Source organism: Psittacula echo, assembly GCF_963264785.1.
Source record: "Psittacula echo genome assembly, chromosome: 9".
Taxonomy (NCBI): Eukaryota; Metazoa; Chordata; class Aves; order Psittaciformes; family Psittacidae; genus Psittacula; species Psittacula echo.
The window spans coordinates 12,985,900-13,008,817 of NC_137745.1; the positions used below are offsets into that span (position 1 = coordinate 12,985,900).

At 46.1% G+C, this 22,918-nt stretch overlaps 1 protein-coding gene across 1 annotated transcript in view; it reads left to right on the forward strand.

Annotated features, from left to right (window-relative positions):
- Nucleotides 1–9,306, forward strand: part of ITPR1 (inositol 1,4,5-trisphosphate receptor type 1) — a gene marked incomplete at its 5' end in the record, with an annotated part of 163,685 nt that extends 154,379 nt beyond the window's left edge. The window contains 2 exons of the mRNA XM_080625644.1: nt 3,520–3,681; nt 8,468–9,306. Coding sequence (XP_080481770.1) covers nt 3,520–3,681; nt 8,468–8,554 — 249 coding nt within the window. The 3' untranslated portion in view covers nt 8,555–9,306. The remainder of the gene's footprint in view (nt 1–3,519; nt 3,682–8,467) is intronic.
- Between the last annotated feature and the right edge of the window lie 13,612 nt (nt 9,307–22,918).

The following is a 22,918-nucleotide window of genomic DNA, read 5'->3' on the forward strand; positions in this document are numbered from 1 at the left end:
AGCCGGGCTGGCTGCCGCACGCTGGCCCGGCAGGCTTGTCAGCGACTGACCTTTCTGCATTCCTGCTTATTTCGCTTCTCACCAGCTCTGCTTGCGGCATCCTTATTTATTTATTTAAAAGAAAACATCCCCACAGCATCCCCTGCTATGGCCGAGGACGGGCAACTGGGGAGAAGCATGCATTTACACTGGCTGGTCCTATCCGGGTTCTCAAGCTTCTCTCTGCAGTGTTTGGGGGGGTGTTGTAGGAATAGGCTGAAGGTTTCCCATGCAGAGCCAGAGCGAAGGGGTTGTGAAATAGTGCATGTGCAGAGGAGGAAGAAGTGTGCCCCTGCATGCTGGCAGCATCCCTGCTGTCCTCTCTGGAGAGCTCCCACAGCCACCATAGGTTAGCAAGCACTGGTGCCTGTTTTACCTGCATCGATGCAGTTTTACCTGTCTGTCTGTCCCCATGGCTCCTCACCTGAAGGTGTTTGCCCAGGCTGTTTGGGGGGACATCCCCTTCTTGCTGGGTGGCAGCTTCCATGTGAACCTCAGGCTTGAGTTGTGCCAAAAAAGCTACATGAAACCTGAATGGGAGTGCAGGTTTCATGTAGGTCTGTGAAACCTGCATTAGGTCCAGCCTAAAGACCTGGGTTGGTAAAGTCATGTAGTCCTTCCCTAAGCCTGTCTCTGCACAGAATGGGTCTGGACTCAGCAGGGGTATTGCCAGTACCTAGCTCAAAAGTGAGCCCTGTCCTCCCTGGAGGAGAGAGGACTGCCCAGAGGGCCATGAGTCTTACCTCCTTTGGTTACTGTTCTTCCTCAGCTTGCAGAGTTCACACGGAGCGTTTTGGGGTTTATTCTTTCACCATTGCTATGAGAACCAGAGGTGTTTTGTTGTTTTTTCAAGTGAAAGCCCAGATTTCCCATACTCGAGTGACTTCAAGAACTGGGGCTTTCAGAAAACCCGTTAGTATGAAACTTCTGAGGAGCCTGCAGCTGTCAGTGCTGTAGTGCTTTCTGGTTTGATTTCAGCATCCGAGACTGCCCGTCACCTTCACTGAATGTAACGATCAAGTTGCAGCCCCTGCAGCAGCTACAGCATTTGCTTATATTGTAATGTTAATAAAATGCTGCAGGTAGGGAAGGGTTGGTGTTTCCAGGTCCTCCTCCCCTTGTATCCTGCATCCTTCATAAGGATAGGCCTGGCAGCTTGGGAAGCTCAGTTCCTTGGGAGCAAGTAAAATAACAGTATTTCTACAGCAAGGAAAGAGTGGGCAGGAGGTGGGCAGGAGCTTCAGGGCTCTTGTGCCTGCCTAGTAAACCTCAGGACATGGACCGGAGGGTCCAGGCAAATCTGCCAATATAAACTGCAGTTTAGTCTAATTTGCCTTGTCCTTGGCCTGGAGGAGAGCAGAGAAGGGAATAGCAGTTGGTTTAGTTTGTTTTCCCTGGGTGGGGAAATACTTTGGGGAGGAGGTGCTGGACCTGAGCACAAGTGAAGAGCCTGCCCTCTCTTCCCTAATGAGGATTTTACTACGCCTGGAAGAACGCAGTGAAATGTTGCCTGTTACTGTTATTAAATCTTAATTACAAGCCTGTCATTTCCTAAAGTCCAAAATATTTTGGCACTTGTCTTGATAAAGGCATATTTTTTGGTACATATATTTTTTTTTCTTTTATTAGCAGAAACCATCTGCCCTGTAAACAGAGATCAGGAGAAAAAAGCCTTCCTGGCAGTTTTGCATCATGTGGGAATCCTGTGGTGCACTGCATGGGAAAGGGCCTGCTTTCTGCCTTTTAATCTCAGCAATAGTAAACTCCAAGCAGATCAGAAGTAACTCATTTAAGATGATGAGCCTTGGCATCTCATCTGAATTACAGAAAGGATGTGACTGTAGCTCTGTAGAGGTGCACAACCATGATTTAAGCAGGATGGATGCTCCTGGGAATGAGTGAGCATGGAAGGGGAGCGGAAAGATGGAGAGCGGATTCAAGTTAAAGATTTTGTCAAGAAATGGCAAACAGCCAGAGTTTGCAGTGCTGTTAACAATAAGCCATAGGTTTGTGAGAGAGCTCAGCCAAGGGCCTGGCCAGGGCAAACTTTGGTCGCTGCTAATCATGATCCATCTTTGGTTTGGGATACTGTTAATCCAGTAGCCCATTACCATTTCACCTGGTTTGTTTAAAATACTACCAGCTGTTGCAGTGTCACCTATGAGAGTGCACGCATCCTTATCTCATCCAGCATTTGTTTGACTTCCATTTCAGAATCTCCAGTGTGGGAGGAGAACCAGACTTGATAGGAAACCAGTTTGGTGTTGAAATTTAAGGTGTTAAGATGCAGTGTGCACCCCTCCTCCTCTTTCTTTTTTTTTTTGTGGCTTTCTATTCCGTTCCTGCTTTTATTTTTAATATCACTGGCATGTACATGAGTGTATGTGTGAGCCTCTGTGCACATATTGATAAAAATGAGCACGTGTCCACTGAAGTTCCTGACTGTAACTTAAACATGGAATATAAGAGAATTTGTATGCCTGAATGACAGCTATTATAAGCAGTTCATTGTAACTTAATCTTTCCCACATTTAGCCTGATCCAGTAACTCAGAATATGATTTTTCTTCTTTTTCATTAAAAAGGAAGTATTTCAACTATGAAAGTATTTCCAGGTAGAATGTTCTTCTTCCTTTCATCAGCAAGAACAGCCAAAGTTTGCTTGACCAAAAAAGCAAACCAGCTTTATCAGCAGAAAATCACAGAATCATAGAATAGTTAGGGTTAGAAAGGACCTTAAGATCATCTAGTTCCAATCCCCCTGCCATGGGCAGGGACACCTCACACTAAATCAGGTCACCCAAGGCTTTGTCCAACCTGGCCTTGAACACCACCAGGGATGGAGCATTCACAACTTCTCTGGGCAACCAGTAAAGAACTTCTTCTTTATATCCAATCTTAACCCGTTACCCCTTGTCCTGTCACTACAGTCCCTGCTGAATAGTCCATCCCCAGCATCCTTGTAGGCCCCCCTTCAGGTACTGGAAGGCTGCTATGAGGTCTCCACGCAGCCTTCTCTTCTCCAGGCTGAACAGCCCCAACTTTCTCAGCCTGTCTTCATATGGGAGGTGCTCCAGTTCAGTCTTCAACAAACACAGATTAAAAGACTATAAGATGGCAGCAGATGGCTAGCACTGGAAAATGCATGTACAAACATGAAATCTGGGCTGGTTTAATGTCCGGTGTTCATGTATTACAGTCAAGTGTATCTGAAGAAGAAATGGCTGGGGAGAGTGAGTTGCTGGAAAGGAAAAGCCAGCAATAAGCAGCCGTAATTTTCAGTAGTTACATCTGAAGTGCCTCATTGCCTCTAGCAGGCAAGTCTGCAGACTTTCCAGTAAGATGCAAATGAAAATAACTGCAGAGCTTGTGTATTTGAGGGATGTCCCCGGGTGGCATTGAGGAGCTGTCTGCACTCAGCTGCTCGGGTGCAGGTTTTCATTTTGCAAATGCTAATTGTGAACTCGTGTCTGATTCTCAGGAGAGAAACCTGGACTGGTTCCCCCGGATGAGGGCCATGTCGCTCGTGAGCAGCGACTCGGAAGGGGAGCAGAATGAGTTGAGGAACTTGCAGGAGAAGTTGGAGTCCACCATGAAGCTTGTGACCAACCTTTCTGGCCAGCTGTCAGAGCTTAAAGATCAGGTAAGGGAGAGCTGGCTGCGAACGTGTGGCCATGCACTGCTATGGGCAGGACAAAGGTCCTGCAAGCCTCCTGTATGAACTGGTGGTTTACAGCTCCATGGCTTCTGCAAAGCCATGAAGAGCTTCTCTAAAGTAGGAAAAAACAGGAAACTGTTTAGGAAAGCAGTGAACAAACAAAATGCCCTTCCAAAGCCCTATACTGCAGCTGACCTGCCTGGCAGTGTGAAGTGGTGTAGTCCAAAGTAGCCTCTACAAAAAGAGAAAACTTGCATTACAAAAATGAAAGCTGTAGTTAAATCAGTCCTCGCTGGTTAAGGGAGCCTGTATGTATGTAGTGGTGGTGGCGATGATGTTGTGACAGGTTTTAACCCTAAGACCTGTAAGTCAGAGGTTGTGATATTAACAGAAGCACTGAGTTGCTGCATGGACCTCAAAACCCACTGAGAAACTGGAGAAACACTCGAGTGGTTAGCTCGCGCTGGTCTCCTCCGTGCTATCACTGTGCTGCTAATGCAGATACAATTTGGCTGCTGTCAGACTTAAGCCTCCAGCACCGACAGATGTACCCACAGAGATATTTTGCCTTGCAGCATATATTGCTGCTACTTAACACGTGAATGCTGTATTTTATTGGTGCAGTAGTTTTTCTGCCCCACGAGTTAGAGGACTCGTGTTAACTTTTGGCTTGTTTGGGGCTCATGGGGATTGTTCCCGGCCCAAACCCAGCGATAGCTTTGTGAAAGCCACAAAGGCAGCAGGGCTTTATTTCATTGTTGTCTGTACAGATTACAGCCTAACTGGAAGTAAAAGGAAAATGCTGTTGCCTGCCCTGGCAGGAACTGTTTGTGGCGGCAAAGTGACTAGCTGCTTATCTTTATGGATTAATAACCTGAGCCAGATGGTTCAATTAGTTTAGTTTATATAGATATTGGCACTGGATAAAATTAATTGCTGACTTGCACATGATGGTATCCTGGGGCAGTCGATAGAAGTGTCCAGGGCAGAAATGGCCAACAGATCTGGTTTGTTATCTCTTCAGATGTGATCTGCCGACTGTAGCACAGTTGGCACAGCCCTCTCCAATACTAATCGGATTCCTGCTTCCCACCTCTGCTCTGGGTAGGCTGAGTTTCTCTGTAAGCCAGTTATCTTCATGGAGACATGAGTCTCTGGAAGCTAATATTGACTGAGATCCTGGCTCCCTGCCTTCCGATCACGCTCTGCATTTCTGATGGAGCTGGGCCCAACGCCCCATGGAGCACAAAGAAGGGATTAACGTGTAGGACTTGGAGCAGAAAAACCTTGATGCTTTTTTACTGTAATTAGTTTGCAGACACTGTGCCATGGATCCCCTTGCTCTAGTTGGTTTTGAGGACGAAGGATAGAGGCAGTTGCTCTTTTATCTGTGCTTTAATACTTACTGGGTAGTGGTTTTGCTATTTTGCCTGGAAACAATTATCCTGAAGCATGTGTCTTGCATCTTCTTGTTGAAGGGTCTGACTCAAAGTGGTCTGCAGTCACCAGAAGTCTTTCCATCAGCCACAGCCAGCTCTGGATCAGAGAGCGTATCTTCCTGAAGCTTGCAGCTCTTGGCTGACCAAGCGCTAAAACCCCTTCTCACTCTTTGTGAAAATAAGAATGAAGGAGCTAGCTTTTAGAGAGCTATTTGGCTGTAAAAGCAAAAACGGAAACCAGCTTCATTAATGTTGTGATAGCTTTTAGGAATTCCCCTAAGTACCATTGCAGAGAGCCCTGCTAAAGTTGCAGGATGCTCCAGTTATGTGACAAAACCAGTACATCCCCCCTCCTGATCAAGAACTGTCTCCAGGAAAAGGAACTAACTCAGGGAACTTTTATTTGTGTTTATTTTATTGTAATTAAATAAAGGGAAAACCTCTGATTCATTTGCTTTTCAAGCTCGCTAGGTTCCTAGAGACTCTTAATTGTTACAAACCGAAATCCAGCATGCCTGCTTTCACAGAGTAGTGCACCAAGAGCCATTAAAATCTTAATCGCTTCAATTCTGTGCAAAAAGATTACAGCATAATTGTCTGCAACAGCAGGGGGTTAGATGTCATCATCCAGAAGCCCTTTCCAGGGCCATCCTCCGACGTCAGTAAGCTTGAGGCATTTCTAATAGACGTTGGCTCTGTGCTCAGGACAGTCCCCTTGCACTGGGTGGACCCTGGCCTCCGTTGCCATTGAGGTGACTCAGTGCTGGAGCTCCTGCTCAGGTTGGCTTTACTGGAGGGGCTGGCATGCCCGTGTGTGCGTGCACAGTCAGTGTCCTGCTCGTGCACTTGGCACATGCCCTGCTCCCGTTCCTGCTCTTAACTCCAACTCACCCATAACCTTTGGAACAAGGCAGCGTGTGTCTGTGCTGTTGTATGGTTATCGTAGAGTCCAGCTTGACTCAGATGAACTTCAGGCCCCTTGGTTTCATATTTTAATCCCGTCAGCATTATTTCTGTAGCTGACGGCTCCCCTGCAGTATGTTGTGTGTAGCTTTTGTTGCCTTTTAGACCCAGGTGTACAGTCACTGCAGCCACAAAGCTTTTCAAGAGATTCACTCTCTAGGTAAATGTGATAAAGTTTTCCCATCTTGCAGCCCAGTGCCCTCTAGACAAGCATTAAGCATCTTGCAGGATTAATAACATTCTTCATCAACATTGCAATTGAATTTCTCTGTCTGCTTTATGCTTGGTTGCTTTATCCTTCCCTTTTTTAAGGAGGTTTGTCTTTTACATCAGGGTGCACCATCCCTTTATCTACACAGCATGAAAATACGTATTATTTTCATTGCTCTTTTTTTCTTCTCATTTCTATTTCATGTGGCCCCTGAATCAGTTGATCGGCTGCGTGAAATTATGGCTCTTGGTTTGCTCAGTAAAGCTAATTAGTGTCAATGGGCATTTTTTTAATGAAGTCCTCATTGCCTCTTTGTATTTCCAACTTGTGGGTTAGCTTAGAAGCTGTTAAAAAAGGTCCCAGTTGGTTCAGCAGGGAAGTAACTTGTGTGTGTGTCTGAGACTAGAGAGCAGTGGAAAGACCCCTCTCCTCCTGCTCCTATTTGTCTGTGAAGGGTTACAAGCCCTCTGTGAAAACAGACTTCTAGAAGTGTGGTACAGAGGACTGGGAGGTGGGACCTGTCCTTGGGGGCTGCTGTCATCTTCCTGGAAAGGTAAAAGAACAGTTCTGCCTCCCCTTGGGTCAGGCAATGAGGAAGGCGCTGGGCTGCACTCGAGTTTAATTATGGTTTCAAGAGGAATTACTGTATTTCAGTCCTTTCCCTGGTGGTTAAATGAGTGTAATTATACACAGCAGGCCTGAGTGAAAGCAGTGGTGTGCGTAGGGCTGCTTGGCCTAGGAGCCCTTGGGGGTTGCTTGGAACTGCATGGTTTGACCAGTTCCTTTCCCTACAATGAACTCCAGGCCCCAAGGCCAGCTGCCAGCTGCCCAGCATGCTGGGGCCTGCTGCTCCAGAGATGGGACGACTTTTCACTGTCACTGAAGCCAAATGCATCCAAGTGCATGCTACAAATGAGCTGAATGTGTGAGCACGCCACCCTGTTCTCCTCAAGTTTCTACCACAAGCAATTATATCAGCTGACATTTGTCATTAAATATCCAAAAGCTGAAAAAATTAGATTGCTGATGTAGATGTTGCAGGAAAAGCCTTGCAGGGAGCTTAGGTAATTCTCATAGAGAAAAATAAATCCTATCTTATGCCTGAATGAAAAATTACTTTAGTGGGAAGCCAGCCAGGATTTCTGGTGCACGGGCATGCTGCTGGAGTCACCAGGATGTGAGCACAGCCCTTGTGCACCCTGTCTCAATGCCACTGTGAATCACTTGCAGTGGTGTGGTTGTACATTTGTTTGTTGCTTTGAGGGTGTGGGGGCTCCCTCTGGAGCCCGGGTGCCCAAGGAGCAGTGTTGGGCTCCCCTCGCCCCAGTGGTCCGGGGGAAGGCTGTCCCGGCATCCTCCTCGGCACGGCTGCTGCAGGCTGGCCCACATGCCAGCATCTCTGAAGCTGAGGAGCCGTGGGGAACGGGTGCAGTGATCCAGCTGTTTGCTGCTGGAGACTGCCCACGCTGGAGTCGTTCCTTATGTGGTGTGTCAGCTTATACAAGTTGTCAGAAGCCTCCCAAGGGCTGGAAAACCCCGGCGTGGAGAATTGGATTGTGGCAGTTTTTCACTATCAGTAATAACAAATGATCCGTTTTCAGGTCACAATTTTACTAATTAGGAGAAACGTTATTTTATCTGATGGGAAGCGGTGCCAAAGATGGAGCTGTCTGGCAGTGAGGTGGTTAACCTCCCAGCCCTGCCTTGAGTCTTGGCTCCTGGCGGATGGGAAGGGATGTTGGCTCGCTCCTGGTGAGAGCGGGAGCGCATGAGTCTATTCCAGTAAAGGCAAGGGTATTCCCAGCCTCACTTGAGGTTTCGCCCCTTTTTTCCGCTCTCTGCGTCTCGTCTGCCTCATACATTGGACCGGTTACAAAGAATTCCTAACGGGGGAGGCTTCACAAGCTGCTCTCTGCACTAATTCCTGCTGGCTGCCTGCTGTCCAGAGACATTTTCTTGCTATACAGTAGCCAGCCACCCCAGCAAGTTGATGGGCATCCCCGATGAGTGCACAAGACAGCACTGCAGTTGCCTCTTCCACAGCGGACAGAGGGGTGTTACTTGTAGAAAGTGGGTTTCAGAGTGAACACGGAGCACAGGAGGCCCTGGGCGAGCACAGGAAGTATCTAGGCCTAATGAGCAAACTCTGATTTTCCAGATGACGGAGCAGAGGAAGCAGAAGCAGCGCATCGGTCTCCTCGGCCACCCCCCGCCCATGAATGTGAACCTGCAGCAACCGGCATAAAGTCAGAAAGGCCACTTTACCCCTTCTCGCAACAGCACGAGTAATGCTAATCCAGAGCTCAGACCCGACCACTGAGGCTGCTTCCGTGTACGTTCAGTTCATCTTGTAAATAACCTGTTTTTATACTATATGTATATGACTGCTACTATATAAAGTCTGGGGCATACGTATTGTAATTAGAACTGTTGGCACAGGAGGGAGGTTAAACATTGTGCCAAAACTATCAAAATTGCCTTTTTCTTGGAAGGACTTAAAGAGAGCACCTGAATTGCACTTGAAAAGAATATTTGACTATGTGACATGTATTTTGTATTTAAAAAAAATATATAGAATAGCTAGTATTTATGTTTTTATACAATTGTGCAATATGAATTATGCAATCACAATATATTTGTAACTCCTGAATGTCCTAAAGGGAGTGCACATCTTTGAATCTGGTGTGTTAGTACAATGTAATAAATGGTATAAAATTACAGGTGTAAATGAGGCTGCTGCAAAATTGTGTAACTGGTGATTTTTCATACCCTCGGACATTTTTGTACCATGTGTGTAAATATCTTGCAATGCCATATTTGTTGCCTCTTCCTCCCAGAGATAACACTGGGAATCTGTGAGCTGTTAAATTGGTATCAATTAAAGCAAAACGTTACTTTGAAGCTTCCAAAGGAGGAAACCAGGAAACCAGGTGAAGAAGAAAGTGACTTCTTCAAAATACTGAGGCTAGAAGAGCTCAGATACCTGTTTTTTTAAATGCTAAGATTTCTTAAAGGGAACTTTTTATGCAAAAAGAAGTTTGGGATGAGGATGCACTACTGGTGAGTCGGTGCAGTCTCCTATGGGCATGTTGTGCTACAACACCTAAAACCTATCACGAGGCTGCCCAGGCTTTGCATTCTCAGTGTGTAGGATCCTTTCCCTTTATTTTTTCATTAGAGACCTATGTGCCTGCTAAAGCTTTAGCAAACAGGCATTGCACCGACTGAAACACAACCTATCCCGTTAGGATTGTAGCTGAGCACTGACGTGTGTAATGCTTGTGAGAGAGCCACTGGTTTGAGGTTGGTCTGTCCCACTCCTTCCTCTCTATCTCTCTCCCTCCATTCAGTCACTTTCTTTGGTTTCTGATTCTAGAGAGTATGAAAGGAAACTTGTTTTGGGTTTTTTTCTCCAGTCTGTTGCATAGTTTTATACATGGACCTCATTTTACAAAAGCTGACTTCTCTGCAATACTGTCTACAAAAAAATTAAAAAGGAAAAAAAAAAGCTACAAACAGAGCTATGAAAATTTGTAAATGCATAAATATAGGTATTTAAATAAATGATGCAAAATACTCTACGGTCAGAGGCTGCTGGTGGTTTGTCCCCCCTCCAAGGTGCTGTGTGGTTGTGTTTGCTGTTGTGAAAGCAGAGTTGCCTGGGCCTGGCAGGTAAGGATGGTCAAAAGAGCAGGAGGGGCAGGGGTTGGTCTTTTAATACCAGAGCGAGTCCCTACTCCTCCAGCAGCAAGAGGCAGTGGTGTCCCAGCAACCTCACTTGTGATCACTCCATTCAGGATACTTCAGACTCTTGCCACTCATGTTTTAGGCTTCACATCCCCAGACTGGAGTATGTGAGAGTTAAAAATACCACTCCAGCTCCAAGTGTCACGTGCACAGGAGTGTTGCTGATGATGTGTATTTGATTAAGATGCAGCAGGAACTACCTGGTACAATTAATCATCTTTAATCTGGGAAGTGCACACAACTGTCTGAAAAGGGTGCGTCTCCCTGCCACAAGTCATCACAAAACATCAATGTGAGTGCATCTAAGAGGGGTGGGAGGGAGGGAGGGAGAGCAGCCTGGCCAGCAGCCTTCGAGCCAGAGATTTATTGGTGGGATTGTGACTTCTTAATTGTGTGTAATTTCTCTACATATCCTGGTAAATCTGTCTTTCTCCCCTCCGCAGCCACCGGCTCCCAGCAAGGTGTATGCAGAGGGAGCATGATGGATGCGACTGCCATCGGGGTTGTGCAATGAAGGAGCAGGATTTCATTTTCTCTGAGCAGCAGAGACATGTATCTGACTCACTCCCTCCCTTCGTGCCATCCTGGGATAAGCAGACACACACACATTTGTCAGGCTTCCCGGAGCCTCGGCGAGTCAGGTGAGAGGGAGGAGGCTGCAGTGCAGCCTGAGAGGGCACCTGCATGAATGTGGGGTGTTGCTTCACCTTTACCTTAAAAAGGCAGAAGTATCTGGTGCTTCAAAAGGCACGAACCCCGGTGTGCGCAGTGATCCGTGCGAAAGTCAGCTGTGTAGAACCTGGTGTGTTCACATGTGGTGGTTCCTTCCCTGGAGACGTGGGGACATGCAAAAAGTGATAGTTCTTTTTCTGCCTCTGGTACAGCTGCAGACCGGCATCTGAGGCAAAGCACAACCACTGCCCTGTTGCAGACATGGACTGTGGCGTGGGGCAGGTGGGTTGGCTTGTGGGGCTTTGTCGTGTGGTGATGTGGAGGGTTTGTATGGTCACGCTTCTTCCCCAGCACAAGCAGAGTCTGTATCAGTTCCTGGTCAGCAGCGGAAGCCTTCTCCTGTCTTCCTGCCCTCCATCTGCAAACAAGTCGATAATTTCTGCAGAGGTTCATTATTGCAATGAAATTTCATGCACAAGCATCACACACTTTCACTTTATTTCTTCTTGCATTATTTGGTCAAGGCTTTTGGAATTTTCTTTCTGGATTGGATCATTCTGGATGTGCTGAACCCCTTTGCCTGCCACGGCCAAGGAAGCTGGCAGCATTTTGACTCTGCAGCTTCTGAGGCTAAACGCCTGTGTGAGCGCTTTCCCATTCTGGACTGAGATCTGGTGTGTCATGGCAGCTTGTCATTGATCTCAAGGAAAAGCTGTGCGAGGGATCTGTTTAAGCACCACATTTTGGGTGGGTTTTTCTCCACGAAAGCTGAATCTCTCTTGAAATCACAAAAAGCTCTATTCACAATCTGTGGGGAAAAAACCCACTCCAAAACCTGACATGAGAATTTGTAATGATACCTTTAGTTTCCTTAAGCCAGGACCCAGGAGGCTGAGCATCACCTCGGAGAGATGCTGTAAGATAAGGTAGATGGCTCTCCCTGCTCACCTCTACAGAGGTTTTGCAGCAGTACTTCTTGGGGACATCAGAAATTAACTGAACATGGGGAAGCCTTTGGAAGCACTGAGCTTGGTGTGTGTTGTTTATTGAGTGGAATAGCTATGCATATCACAATATAACTTAAAGGAACAAAATTAGCACTTGCAGACCCCAATAAGAATTAATTGAGTGAAAGAGCGGACTCTCCTCTTGATGCAGAGCCCACATGTGGGGTGGCCAGGAGGAACCTGCTCCTCCCAGAGCCAGTGACCTGGTGATGGGTGGAGAGAAAGGGGAGCTGGTTAGGCGGGAGCCCTTGGAGAATGTCCACGGGTGACAGCGTGCCACCCGGAAGCGTTGATGCAGCAGGAGAAGGTGGCTCGTTCTGGTATATGGCAGTGCCGGTACGTACAGAACGTGCCTGCTGTGCTCCAGCTGGTGCCCCTAGAGCCCTTCTGGAGGGATTCTGGTTTGGTGCCACCTTCAATAAGAAACAGTGTGGGCATGCCAGAGGGGGAAAGCATGAAAGATTTCTTGATTGGGGAAAAGGTGAATTGTGAGGAACTCGGATTGGGTAGCCTGGAAAATGGAAGGAAAGGAAAAACACATGCTAGCAGGCAATGTTTGCTGAGGACTTAAGAAGGAACTGCTCAGCTGAGCTCAGGAGCTTTAGGCCCTACATAGTGGGGAGCTTATGGGCTCTAACAGCACTTCCCTGATGTCCAGTAAAATTAATGATTCAGTGACAGTGACAGATGGCAGTTAGTGTAAGGATTAGATCGAAACTGGGGAGTTCCCATTTGTCTTGCATGCACCTGAGATTTTCTTTGGCAACAGCTTCCTTTAAGCAGGATTGCTGTGTGCTAAAGTTTGGGAAGACAATTACTTTGTCTTTTAAATAAGGACTTTCATTTGGAGGTGAAAATGAAAGTGACTTTCCGAAGAGGAAGGGACAAAAGGAATCTACCAATCTTGCTAATAATGGGAAGTCCTAAAGGGGAAGAATCTCCGTGTATTCTTCAATTTGCATGAATGGCTGAGTCTGTGGATGAGAATTTTCTTCTCTAATGAAGCAGGTGACATGCTAATCAAGGCAATGCAAATAACTGCTCTGAAAGCACAGCCCTGGCACCGCAGCCCCGGGACCGCCACAATGGCAAATTCAAGCCTCAACTTCAATTCTGCGGCAAATTGGCAGAGGGCAGGACAAAGGAGCCGGGATTACATTCTCTGTGCTCACGGCGGGGACGCGCGATGGGGCGCGTGTGATGGATACCTCGTTACATAATGGGGTCTTGATTGATGCCGTGTTGGGAAAGTCATAATATAGCTCTGTATAACAATTCAACTTGTCTCCCAGAATGGGAAATGCTCCTACACACATGCTTAATAGGGTTTCTTTAAATTGTCCATTGTATTTCTGAACAAGAGAAACCTATTTGGAGTACTTTCCCTTTTACGTTTCCAACATAAGCAGCTGAAGACGTTGCCATGTGTGTTCTTTGCACTCCTGCAGCCCCCCTTGCCATTTTCCCAGGCAGCTGTACGATCACCCAAAGCGAGGTGTTAAAGGGATGCCCGTGAACTGTACCCATGCCAAAACATCCAGAGCAAGTACTGCATCAAGTAGCTGCTACAACACAGGACACAAAGGGGCCATAAGCCTACTGCTGACTGATTTGGGTGGCTCTTTGTTTTAATTGGAGACTGCCTGGCTCTGAGCTGCCTTGACCAGGTTCTCACATGCCGTGATGGAAGTTCAGCCCCAAACTGAATTTTCTGAACAGTGAAGAGCAAAACCTTTACATTTAACATGGAGCATTTAGTTTTACAAATAGACCAACCCATGTTGCTCATCTTTGAACTTAGTACAGGATGTTGATATTTGGAGTAAAATCAGTACAAATACTCCAACAATGTGAAACTGCTATTTTCACTGAGACATAAGGAATAACCTCTGGAGAGACGCTGTACTTCTCCATCCAATTTTTTATTTGCTACCTACCTTTCCGACCTTCTTTCAGACTAAACATGTTAATGAGATGAATATCAAAGCCACTCACAAGTAAACCGAGTTGTCCCATCCAGTAGGCTAATGTTGATTTGTTTTTAGTAAGTAGCAAGGATGCTGGAAAACCCCTATAAAGATTTCATTTTTACCAAAAAGTACCAAAAACTCCACCAGTTTTGCATCACAAAGTAGTGGTTAAAGTAAAGATTTGAGTAAAGCAGCATGTCTGTGGTTTTTGTGGGTGGATGGATCTCAGAATGACTCTCAATCTGTCAGAGGGGAGATCTGCATGTCATCTCTGCATATGACAAGCAAAATCTGCAGTGACAAATATCTTTCCAGTACCTGGCTGCATTGTGAGCCTCGTACCCCTCCTGCCATCCATAACAGTGAAGTCTTGTCAGCACATAGCATATGAACCCACTTTTTTTTTCATTTCTAAACTGAGACAAACTGAGGAAGGAAAGACAAATACGGAGCAGCGCTCTGAACTGCAACCACCACTGCCAGTGTGCTTAGTCATATAGAAATTCAACTCTGATATGCACTCAGACAATGCCAGGCTGAATGTTTGTATTAGACCAGGTAGCCCACCTTTGGCATGCTCTCACAAGTTTTTGTGAAGCTTCTCTGCTGCGGGTGTGTGAGTGGGAAATGTGGAAATGAAATTACGTAAGGCTGGAGGGGAAAAACGATGAGAACAATTATTGTCCAAATCAAACTCAATCTAGGGAAGTCCAACTATGGATGCAATTGGAATTACACATAAGCAAGCTTCCAGAAAGACAACAGATAATACTAATTTAGACCTTAACTGCTGGCAGGAGAACGCACAAAACCTGTAGTACTACTCGCATGTGACAGCGCGATCCCAGGACCCCAGCCGATGGAAGCTGTTGCTGCAGCTCGGCTCTGCTGGCAGCTGGAGCATCTTTCTCCTGTGCTCAGGTCTCCACGGGAAAAACAGAAGCAGTTTGAGCTGGTGCAACATGGGGAAAAGGTCTGCAATCTCAAAAGCAATCATGAGATGGGAAACCCACCCTGTGCCCAGCCAAAGTCGCAGTCCCAGGATGCACTTATGGGCTGTGTGGAAACAAGCTGGATTAATTGCCTCAAGGCAGGTGCTTCCTCAGGAGCACCATGGAGCCGGAACAGCTAAACCCATTTCAAGTCAGCCTTTCCATCTGGAAAAGCCATCATCTGTCTCTTGGCTTTTTACCTATTAATCCTTCTCAGACAGCTCTTCTCACCCTGACACCTGGTCCTTGTTTTCCTCCCTTTCTCTCTGTTGTCACACTCTGGGAAAGACTTTGCAGCTCTCACTTGCCCAGAGCCCTTCCATTGCCTGGCACTGGTACCCAGTCCTAAAGGAAAGGGCAGAAGCAAAGCCTGTTCCCGGGGCTTACTGAGGCAACGAGTTTGTTTTCACTTTCCTTTTCTAGCGCTAAGTAAATACACAGAGCACCAAATCTGAAGGCAGCGAAGACTGGAATTGCTTATCTGTTCCATGTGTTTCAATATGACTCTTAAAATAGTGGAGATGCTGTGTTATGATTTCCATTTCGCTTGTGTCCATAATACTGTTTTTACTCAACAGAGATGGAAACACAATCTGTTAAGTCTGTAAGAAACTTTTACTTATGAATGATGGGAGCAAACATCGTGTATGATTAAATTACAGAAAGAAAATTACATCCCCTCAGTGTCAGCATACCTGAAAGTAGCTAAAAATTGTAGTTTGCCTCTATTTACACACCATGGGAGTTTTCACATCAATTTAATCACAGGATGATTCATTATTCATAAACCAGTGAACCATTATAATGCAGCAGCATGACTACCTGCAAGATCCAAATCAGAGTATCTCCCAGTCAACAGTTCCTGTGTTCAATCCTGTTACTAGTGGCTAATCTGCCCCACATTTTCAGGAACATCATCTTCCCATGATGGTAAATCTCATATAAACCTTTGCAATGTGTCCCAATGACTGCCTTTACTGTAAATGTGCTTTTTTGCCTTTAGTTTGGATTTTTGCAGCCATCGGATCTCATTCAAGGATGAAAAGTCACCTCAATGGCTAGGAGATTTCTGCAAAGACCAACGTGGATTGTGTCTGCTTAGACCTAGAGCTGACAAGAGGATTAAGCTATCTAAACCCAAAATACAGATCCTTGGAAATCCAGACTCACCCTGAAGACACCCCCAAACCTACAGCTGCCTTGTGACTGGAAGAAGCCAGGACAAGAGCTATGGAAAACCTCAAAAAAGCAGGGCTAGACAGGCGGGACGAGTCATCCACAGGGAAATGCTGCTGAGGGGCTCATCCTGAATGTGCCTCCAGACATCCTGCTCTGCTACATCAAGGAGTCTTTCACCTGAAGGTGTGTGTTTGTGGCTGGCAATGACAGCTTGCTCTTTTTTTCCCCTAAAATCAGGAAGTGGAAGGAACAGAAGGAAATGGTGGCCTCCAAAGCCTGCTCTATGTAAATGTTGGGAAGAGAGATGGAAAGGCAGGTTCCTCTCAGTGCCTTTGGTGTCAGTGCTATCATGGCCATTCCTAAGTTTCTTTGTGGCTATGTGAAGATTTTCTGCACAGAGCCAGCAGCAGCAGCAGTGCAGAGGATACCCGGGATGGATGGCCTGAAGGAGGGGGACCTGGCTTACACCACCCCAAGCAGAACAGCCCATTTCTAAGGGCATCCTCTATCAACTAACAACCAGTCCTCAACCTTACCAGTGAGAAATGACCATTGGGACTTTCTCCTTGTTGTACCCTACCAGGTCTCTCTGAAAAGCTAATGGCAGGCACTGCTGCATTTGGGCAGCTCTCAGGTTTGTCAGGAAAAGTTTGGTGTGCTCCAGCCCAAAGGCTCCAACCCAGCAGGAACAGGATGAGCTCCTGGGTGCTGCAGGGATGAACCAAGGACAAGTATTACAGGATATACTGACCTGCTTGGGAAGTTTGAGCTAATGCAGGTGAGGACCAGGCTGAATGGTGTTTCATGTCAGATAGTTCATGCTGACTCAGACCATGTGCTCACACTTAGAGCCCTCTCTGGCAGTGACTAGCTGAGAAAGTGCTACTAAAACTTGTGAGTATGCCTTCCCTGTCCAGCTCCTAAATACCTATTTATTGCTATCCATGGGACAATCCAGGTTTGATGCCTTGCCTGTGTCCAAGCCCTCAACACACCACATGTGTGATCTGATCAAGTGCACATTTTAAGAGCCAAGGCACGGCCAGACGCATTTAAAACGTGGAGGGTCCCAGAGTTGCAGGGAGCTTGGGCCTGAATCATTAACATGAGAAATACTTTGAATGGTGCCTACCTTCCAAATAACCATTTCTGCAGCCAGAGCAGGGAGGATGCCACCATCTTCTCCTGAAACTGTTCTGCTTTGCATCTGGTAGCATTTATTGGACTGAGGAGACTGATGATAGGACTGGTAGCACTCCAGGAAGCAGACTTCTGTGCAGTCACTGTTTTAGTGAATATTGAATCAAAATATTTCCCTGTTGCCTGGATCAGGCACGGACAGCAAGGCTGCTGCACCCCAGGGAGCTGTGCTACCTGATCTTCTCACCTGGGTAGCAATGAAGTGTTACAGGGCTCAAAGGAGTACACATACAAGGAGGAATGAAGGAGCTCCTATCTCAGGGGTAGCTTCCCAGTTAGAGCTTTTATGTGGAAGGACTAGATTAAAATCTTCCCAAGGCATGAAAGGGCATTCCTCCCAGTTCCCACTTTGGGAGTGCTCTCCCACTCCCACTGGGAGTGCTTTGTGTGGCTCTTCCATGCTGCTGCCCAGCATGTACTGTGGTTTACTTCCCGCCTCGCCCTGGGCAGGGCTCCCAGTCATGAATCACTGTGGGAAAAGCAGCCCTGGACCATGTCACGCAGTGACCAGAGGCTACACCTCTGCCAGCTACTGCAGGAGGCTCTCCTGTCTCTCACATATAACCTATTGACTGCTTAGGATCCGAGACCCCAAACCTGGGGCTTGAGTTGGTGCCTATAAGGTGAGAAATGAAATGCTCATTATTTTTGGGTTTTGGACCATTTGGGGCCTAGTTCCTAGTCTTTCCGTGGGTCTAGTACTCAGACTGACAGGACAGTAGGGAAAAGTCTTACTCCTCACCCTAATTTCAAGCAATCAGAATTGTAAAGCAACAGGGAAGATTACATGCTTGTAAAATACCTACAGTGCTATCCCCCTAACCTCTCTTCCAGATTCTTTCTTTGGGAGAGTGGGGTTATAACAGCCTATGCCAAAACACAGATTTTATATAGTGGAAAATTACACAGGTAGAACATTAAATTTTCCTGAACCAAAAAGCCAGAGGTGGTGCATGAAATCATGCAAGAGCAAGCTGGGCAGACAGAATGAATCAGAGGGACCGCTGACAACATGGAGGAGGAAAGCCCTTCTGGCAGCCAGCCAGGATGAGGCAGTGCTCCTATTGCATGCATTCCCGCAGCATCCTGCCCACCCAGCCTGACAAACCCTTTCAGTCAATAATGAATAACAGTGGGAAGCTGGCAACCAACGTCCTTCATCTGGTGGCTCAGCCGTCTCGTTTGGGGTGACTATTAAACACGCTATCTGAAAGTGAATTGCTCTTAAATTCAGTTACCACGTTTTGGCTTGCACAGGACCTGTGATTCAAGTCTATCATATACAAGTAAGAAGTATGCATGATGAATAACCATGTATTCACAGATGAGAAATACAAAGTTGCCACCTCCAGAAAAGAAAAGCACCTGGTTTCAGTTTGAAATGCCGTCAAGCACACAGCTCCACTGCTAATCAGCGCTGAAGGCAGGAGCAGGTATGGCCCCTTCATTGCTACCCCAGTGCACGAGCTGTTGCAGTCACCTTCTCCTGTAGCAGGTTAAATTCAGCTGCCTCTCCCTACTGAGCTGGTTACGCTGTACATAGCTGCTGGCCTGGCTCTTAACCTTCGTACATCATGTTTACTGTAACTATGGGATGACTGATGTCTATAAACCATTATACTTGCATTACAATCATTACTACACCTTTTCTGGGGGGAGATGAACTTAATTTTTAACTCAAAATCAAGACAGAACTGATACAAACCATTAACCCATTAATCCTGACTATATCACAGTCTTTTAAGATATATATTGATAAGTATGCATAAACCTTCTGGGGTGGGTTATGAAAGGAAAAGGCCTTTTCTGCTCTGCTCTTGCTGTTAGAATGTAAAGCCTGGCCTTGCAATCTGTAAGGCACTGCAGGGCTGTCCCTCCACAGCAGCAGTGACCGTAAAGGTTAAGCCTGCCACAGCCTATTGTACCCAGCGGCACTGCTTGGCTGGTCTTTGCAGTCTAATTGCCACTGACCCCATGACAATGAGGTAATGTCTCTGACTCCTGGGTCAGATAATACCGCTCATTTTATAACCACCAGAAATGTTGCTGAAAAACAGATAGGAAACAACCAAAAGTCCCATGATCCGTACAATATAAACTTTACTACAGTTGTTACTCCTGTCCTTCGTTTGAATGCTTAGGGTTTCCTAATACCTACTTAGGAGTTAGAGCCCTTGCCCAGCCTCCTGCTGGGAATGCTTCCCTGGCAGCCTTCGCCTCAGGTGGCCTCACTGAAACTAAGAGGTAAAGGTAGGAAAATGCGCAAGTGGAAGGATGCAATCAGTAAGAAACAACAAATGTTCAAACAGATTTCTAAACCCCAGCCACCAGAACAACTGGGACAGGAGTTTAAGCAAAGAGCTGTGCCAGGGACTGACAACCAAGAGCCCTCATACAAGTTCAAGGGAGCTGGCAAAGCATCTCTGAAAACAAGTTCAACGCTGCCCTTAATAGGCTGTGGGTTGTAGTCCTGGTGGTGTGGCTGAAGCCCAAAGTCCTCATTCCCACCTCTCTCCCTCTGCCCCATTTTAGCTCTGGAACAACCAAAGCCTTTGAAGATAAATGCCCGAGTGACGCCAGAGTGACGATGAGGACTTTGCACCCCTCCCAAGAGCAGGCGTAGCACCAGTGGGACACAGGCATTGATGACCATGGGTGCAAGACAGAGCTGCACAGGGCAATGATAACCCTTGCTCCAAATCCATCCCCCTACCACCAAACTCCTCTGAGCCAGCCTTGTCCTCCTCTTCCGGAAAAGAGGCCATGCTGCCCCCAGAGAGATGGGCAGAGGGAATTTCATGGAAACCTAAAAATTGTTATTCCGGACTAGCAAAGCAGCATTTCTCCCCATTGCCTCCAGAGCTGCAAACACTCTCCAGCACCTTTTGCATTCTCAACGCTGGGAAAACCAGGGTTAAGATAAACCCTGCTGCAGAGACATGCATTCTATGTGTAGTTTTACACTCTTGAACCTGAACCTCTGCAGAATAAACCCTGAAGTATTTAGAGAAATTAACCCAGAATGACTTCAATAGTTATGTCCTGTTCCTTGATACATTCTTATACAAAATAAACCCAGTGCTGCTGGTTTGACTACTATTCAGATTTTTTTTACCATCTATTCTGCTGTACCTTTGCTTTTAAGAAGTTGGGGAGGGTTTTTTTTTAAGCTCTTGAAAGATGCTGAGGTGAAAAATAGTTTTGCTGTTCTTTCCCTATTTACAGTAATTCTGGCTTTTTAAGTGTTTAATTTAAATTGTGGAAGTGTTTATTGTAGCTTGCTGTACTGTCCCCTTAACTGTGCACATTCCATATGAAATTCAGAAGCTGCAGGATGATTTCTTCTTTCCCTCATGTTAGTTTTCAGGCCATATTTTAAATTAACTTTTTTCCCCTCACTCTGGCCATGACTCAGCAGTGTTAATTTACATTGATCTGACACTTTGCCTATGAGCTGCACAGGATAATATATATATATTCAATATACATATTCAATATACATATATTCATATGTAAATATGAAATGTCCAAACATTTTGTAGACCTTTTCTGACTCTCTACTCCATTCCTGTACTATCAATTTCTTTTCCACAAATGTTTCAGTGGGAAGGGAGATTCCTGGCATTGGATGTTAAAGGCTTTTGCCACCTCCCTGCACCAGTACTGTTGGTATTTGGATTTGCTGCCTCTTGCACTATTGATAAAGTTTCCTGCTCAATATGAAGCTGCACAGCTAATCCACTTTTTGTGCAATTAGTAGATGTTAACAGTTTGTCTTCTGTAGGTGCCAACAGCTCTAGAGAAGGAGTTTCACAGTCTTGTACATCAACCCTGGTTTGTTTCAGCTGTCCAGCACTGTTCACTATTAGTCACTTTGCTGGCTGGAAGGCACCAGGTACTGCAGAGAGGTGCTGAGATCCATGGTGAGTCTGAGCACAGCTGTGCCAGATCTGCCGTGCTTCCTTCTGAATATGCCACTGTCACAAGAGCCACCAATTCTAGTCCCAGAAAATACCTGTATTATAAAAAAGTGGCTATCAAAGAGAGGAACTGGTACAATTAAACATTCCAAATGTATTTGGAAAAATCACTGTTACTTACAGTAACCATTCGCTGAAACACTTTAAAAGAAAGCCTTAAAGTAAGTAGCCCCACGTAGCACTAAACTTCCTTTTTTACATTAGACACATTTACCTTACAAGACCTCTGCAAAAGTAGCTTTCTTAAGTGCAAATTTTAAATGCTACAGCTACAGGGAAAAGAATCAAAATAAACTCCACTCCACCAGCTCTGTTTCCTTCTACATTCACTTAAGAATGTGTCAGTTGGGGTTTATGTGTGGCCCAATGCTGTGTAGCAAACTCAGGGACTGGCCAAGCCCCTCAAAGGTCCTACTGCCTGAGGGGAGGCATGGAGCATCTCCCAGCCAGACCCCCAGGGCTCCTCATGCACCCTCCAACCAAGGGACACCTACCCAGGCACAGCTACGTGCTGATCCACCAGCAGTTCTTGTGCATGGGAAAGGCAGTGGCAGTTCCTCCAAAACCCCTTAACAGCCCAGACATGTGAAAATACGGCAGGAGATCTCTTCCCTCTTGGCTTGGCACAACCTGTGTGTTTGACTTAGAAAATGACTGTGCTGTAGGGGTTTTTTTCACTTGATTCTTGTTAACAATCATCTCCTTTTCCCTTATTACTGGAACAAACATGAACACATTTGAACTGCATTACATAGTTTTAAAGAGAGATAATGTCAAACGCTTTTGCTGTGCACTGTCAGTGTTCAAGGAGGTTTACATAAGGCATCAGTTGTATATTAAGCATATTTTATTTAAGATGGAACTTTTTTCTTTTTCCTTTTTTTTTCCCCCCAGGATTATACTGGGGAAATACAATACCTGCAGCAGATGAGGAGGCACTGAATTAAAAACCATGAAAGGTTTCTTTCTTAAAAGGAAGCAAGGCATTAATTGAGCAATGGTGCTAAATTACCAATTTCTGCTGAACCAAGCTAATGCATCAGTTGGGGCAAAAGCAGCATTTACGGCAAGCCCAGATTGCCACTAACGAACACTAGCACATTGGACATGGAGCTGTAGCCATCCATCTCCCATGAGGTTCCAGCTATATAAGCCCTACCACAATACAAGGACTCAGTTTGGAAAATCCCATCATCTTTGCAAGCCCAACTCAAGCAGATCAGTTAGACTCCCAGGTAAATGCAATTCTGTACTGATAGATAACAAACTGCCAGATGACAGCCTGAAAAAGTCCTTTTAATGAATAAGTTAAAAGCTTTTAAGTGGAATATTAAGTACAAAACGTTAAAAAGCAGGGACGGCAGTTGTGCAAAGCCAGGTTCTAACTGAACTTTTTTACTGTGAAAAGTAAAATTTAACGTAATTACAGGGACAACATTTGAATATTATGCAAGTGCCTGCTCAGGCCTTTTGGAGAGAACAAGGTCTCACATGTTCTTCTATTTTAACTGCCTGCTGCACCTCCTGAAACCTCTGGGGAATGCGCTTAGCAAAAGGTGAGCTCAACACTTCCAAAATAACATGCTCCGCACGACTGTACTCGAACATTAAAGCCGGGCCCATGCTCAGCACGGCAGGCACGTTCCCAGGCAGAGCCGTTTCCTCCTCCGTGTGGGTGATGGGACCATCCCAGACCCGGGCTAACTTGTACAGCTCCGAGGGTGCTGGGTTTATATCGTACCCTAAAATGAGCACACAAAACTCAGCAGAAAGCCCGCCGCGGGTGCAAGAACGCGGCTTTAAGTCAGGGTGAAACTGTGGCTACCTGCTTGGGGGCTGTGTTCTGGCGTCCCCCCCTCCGC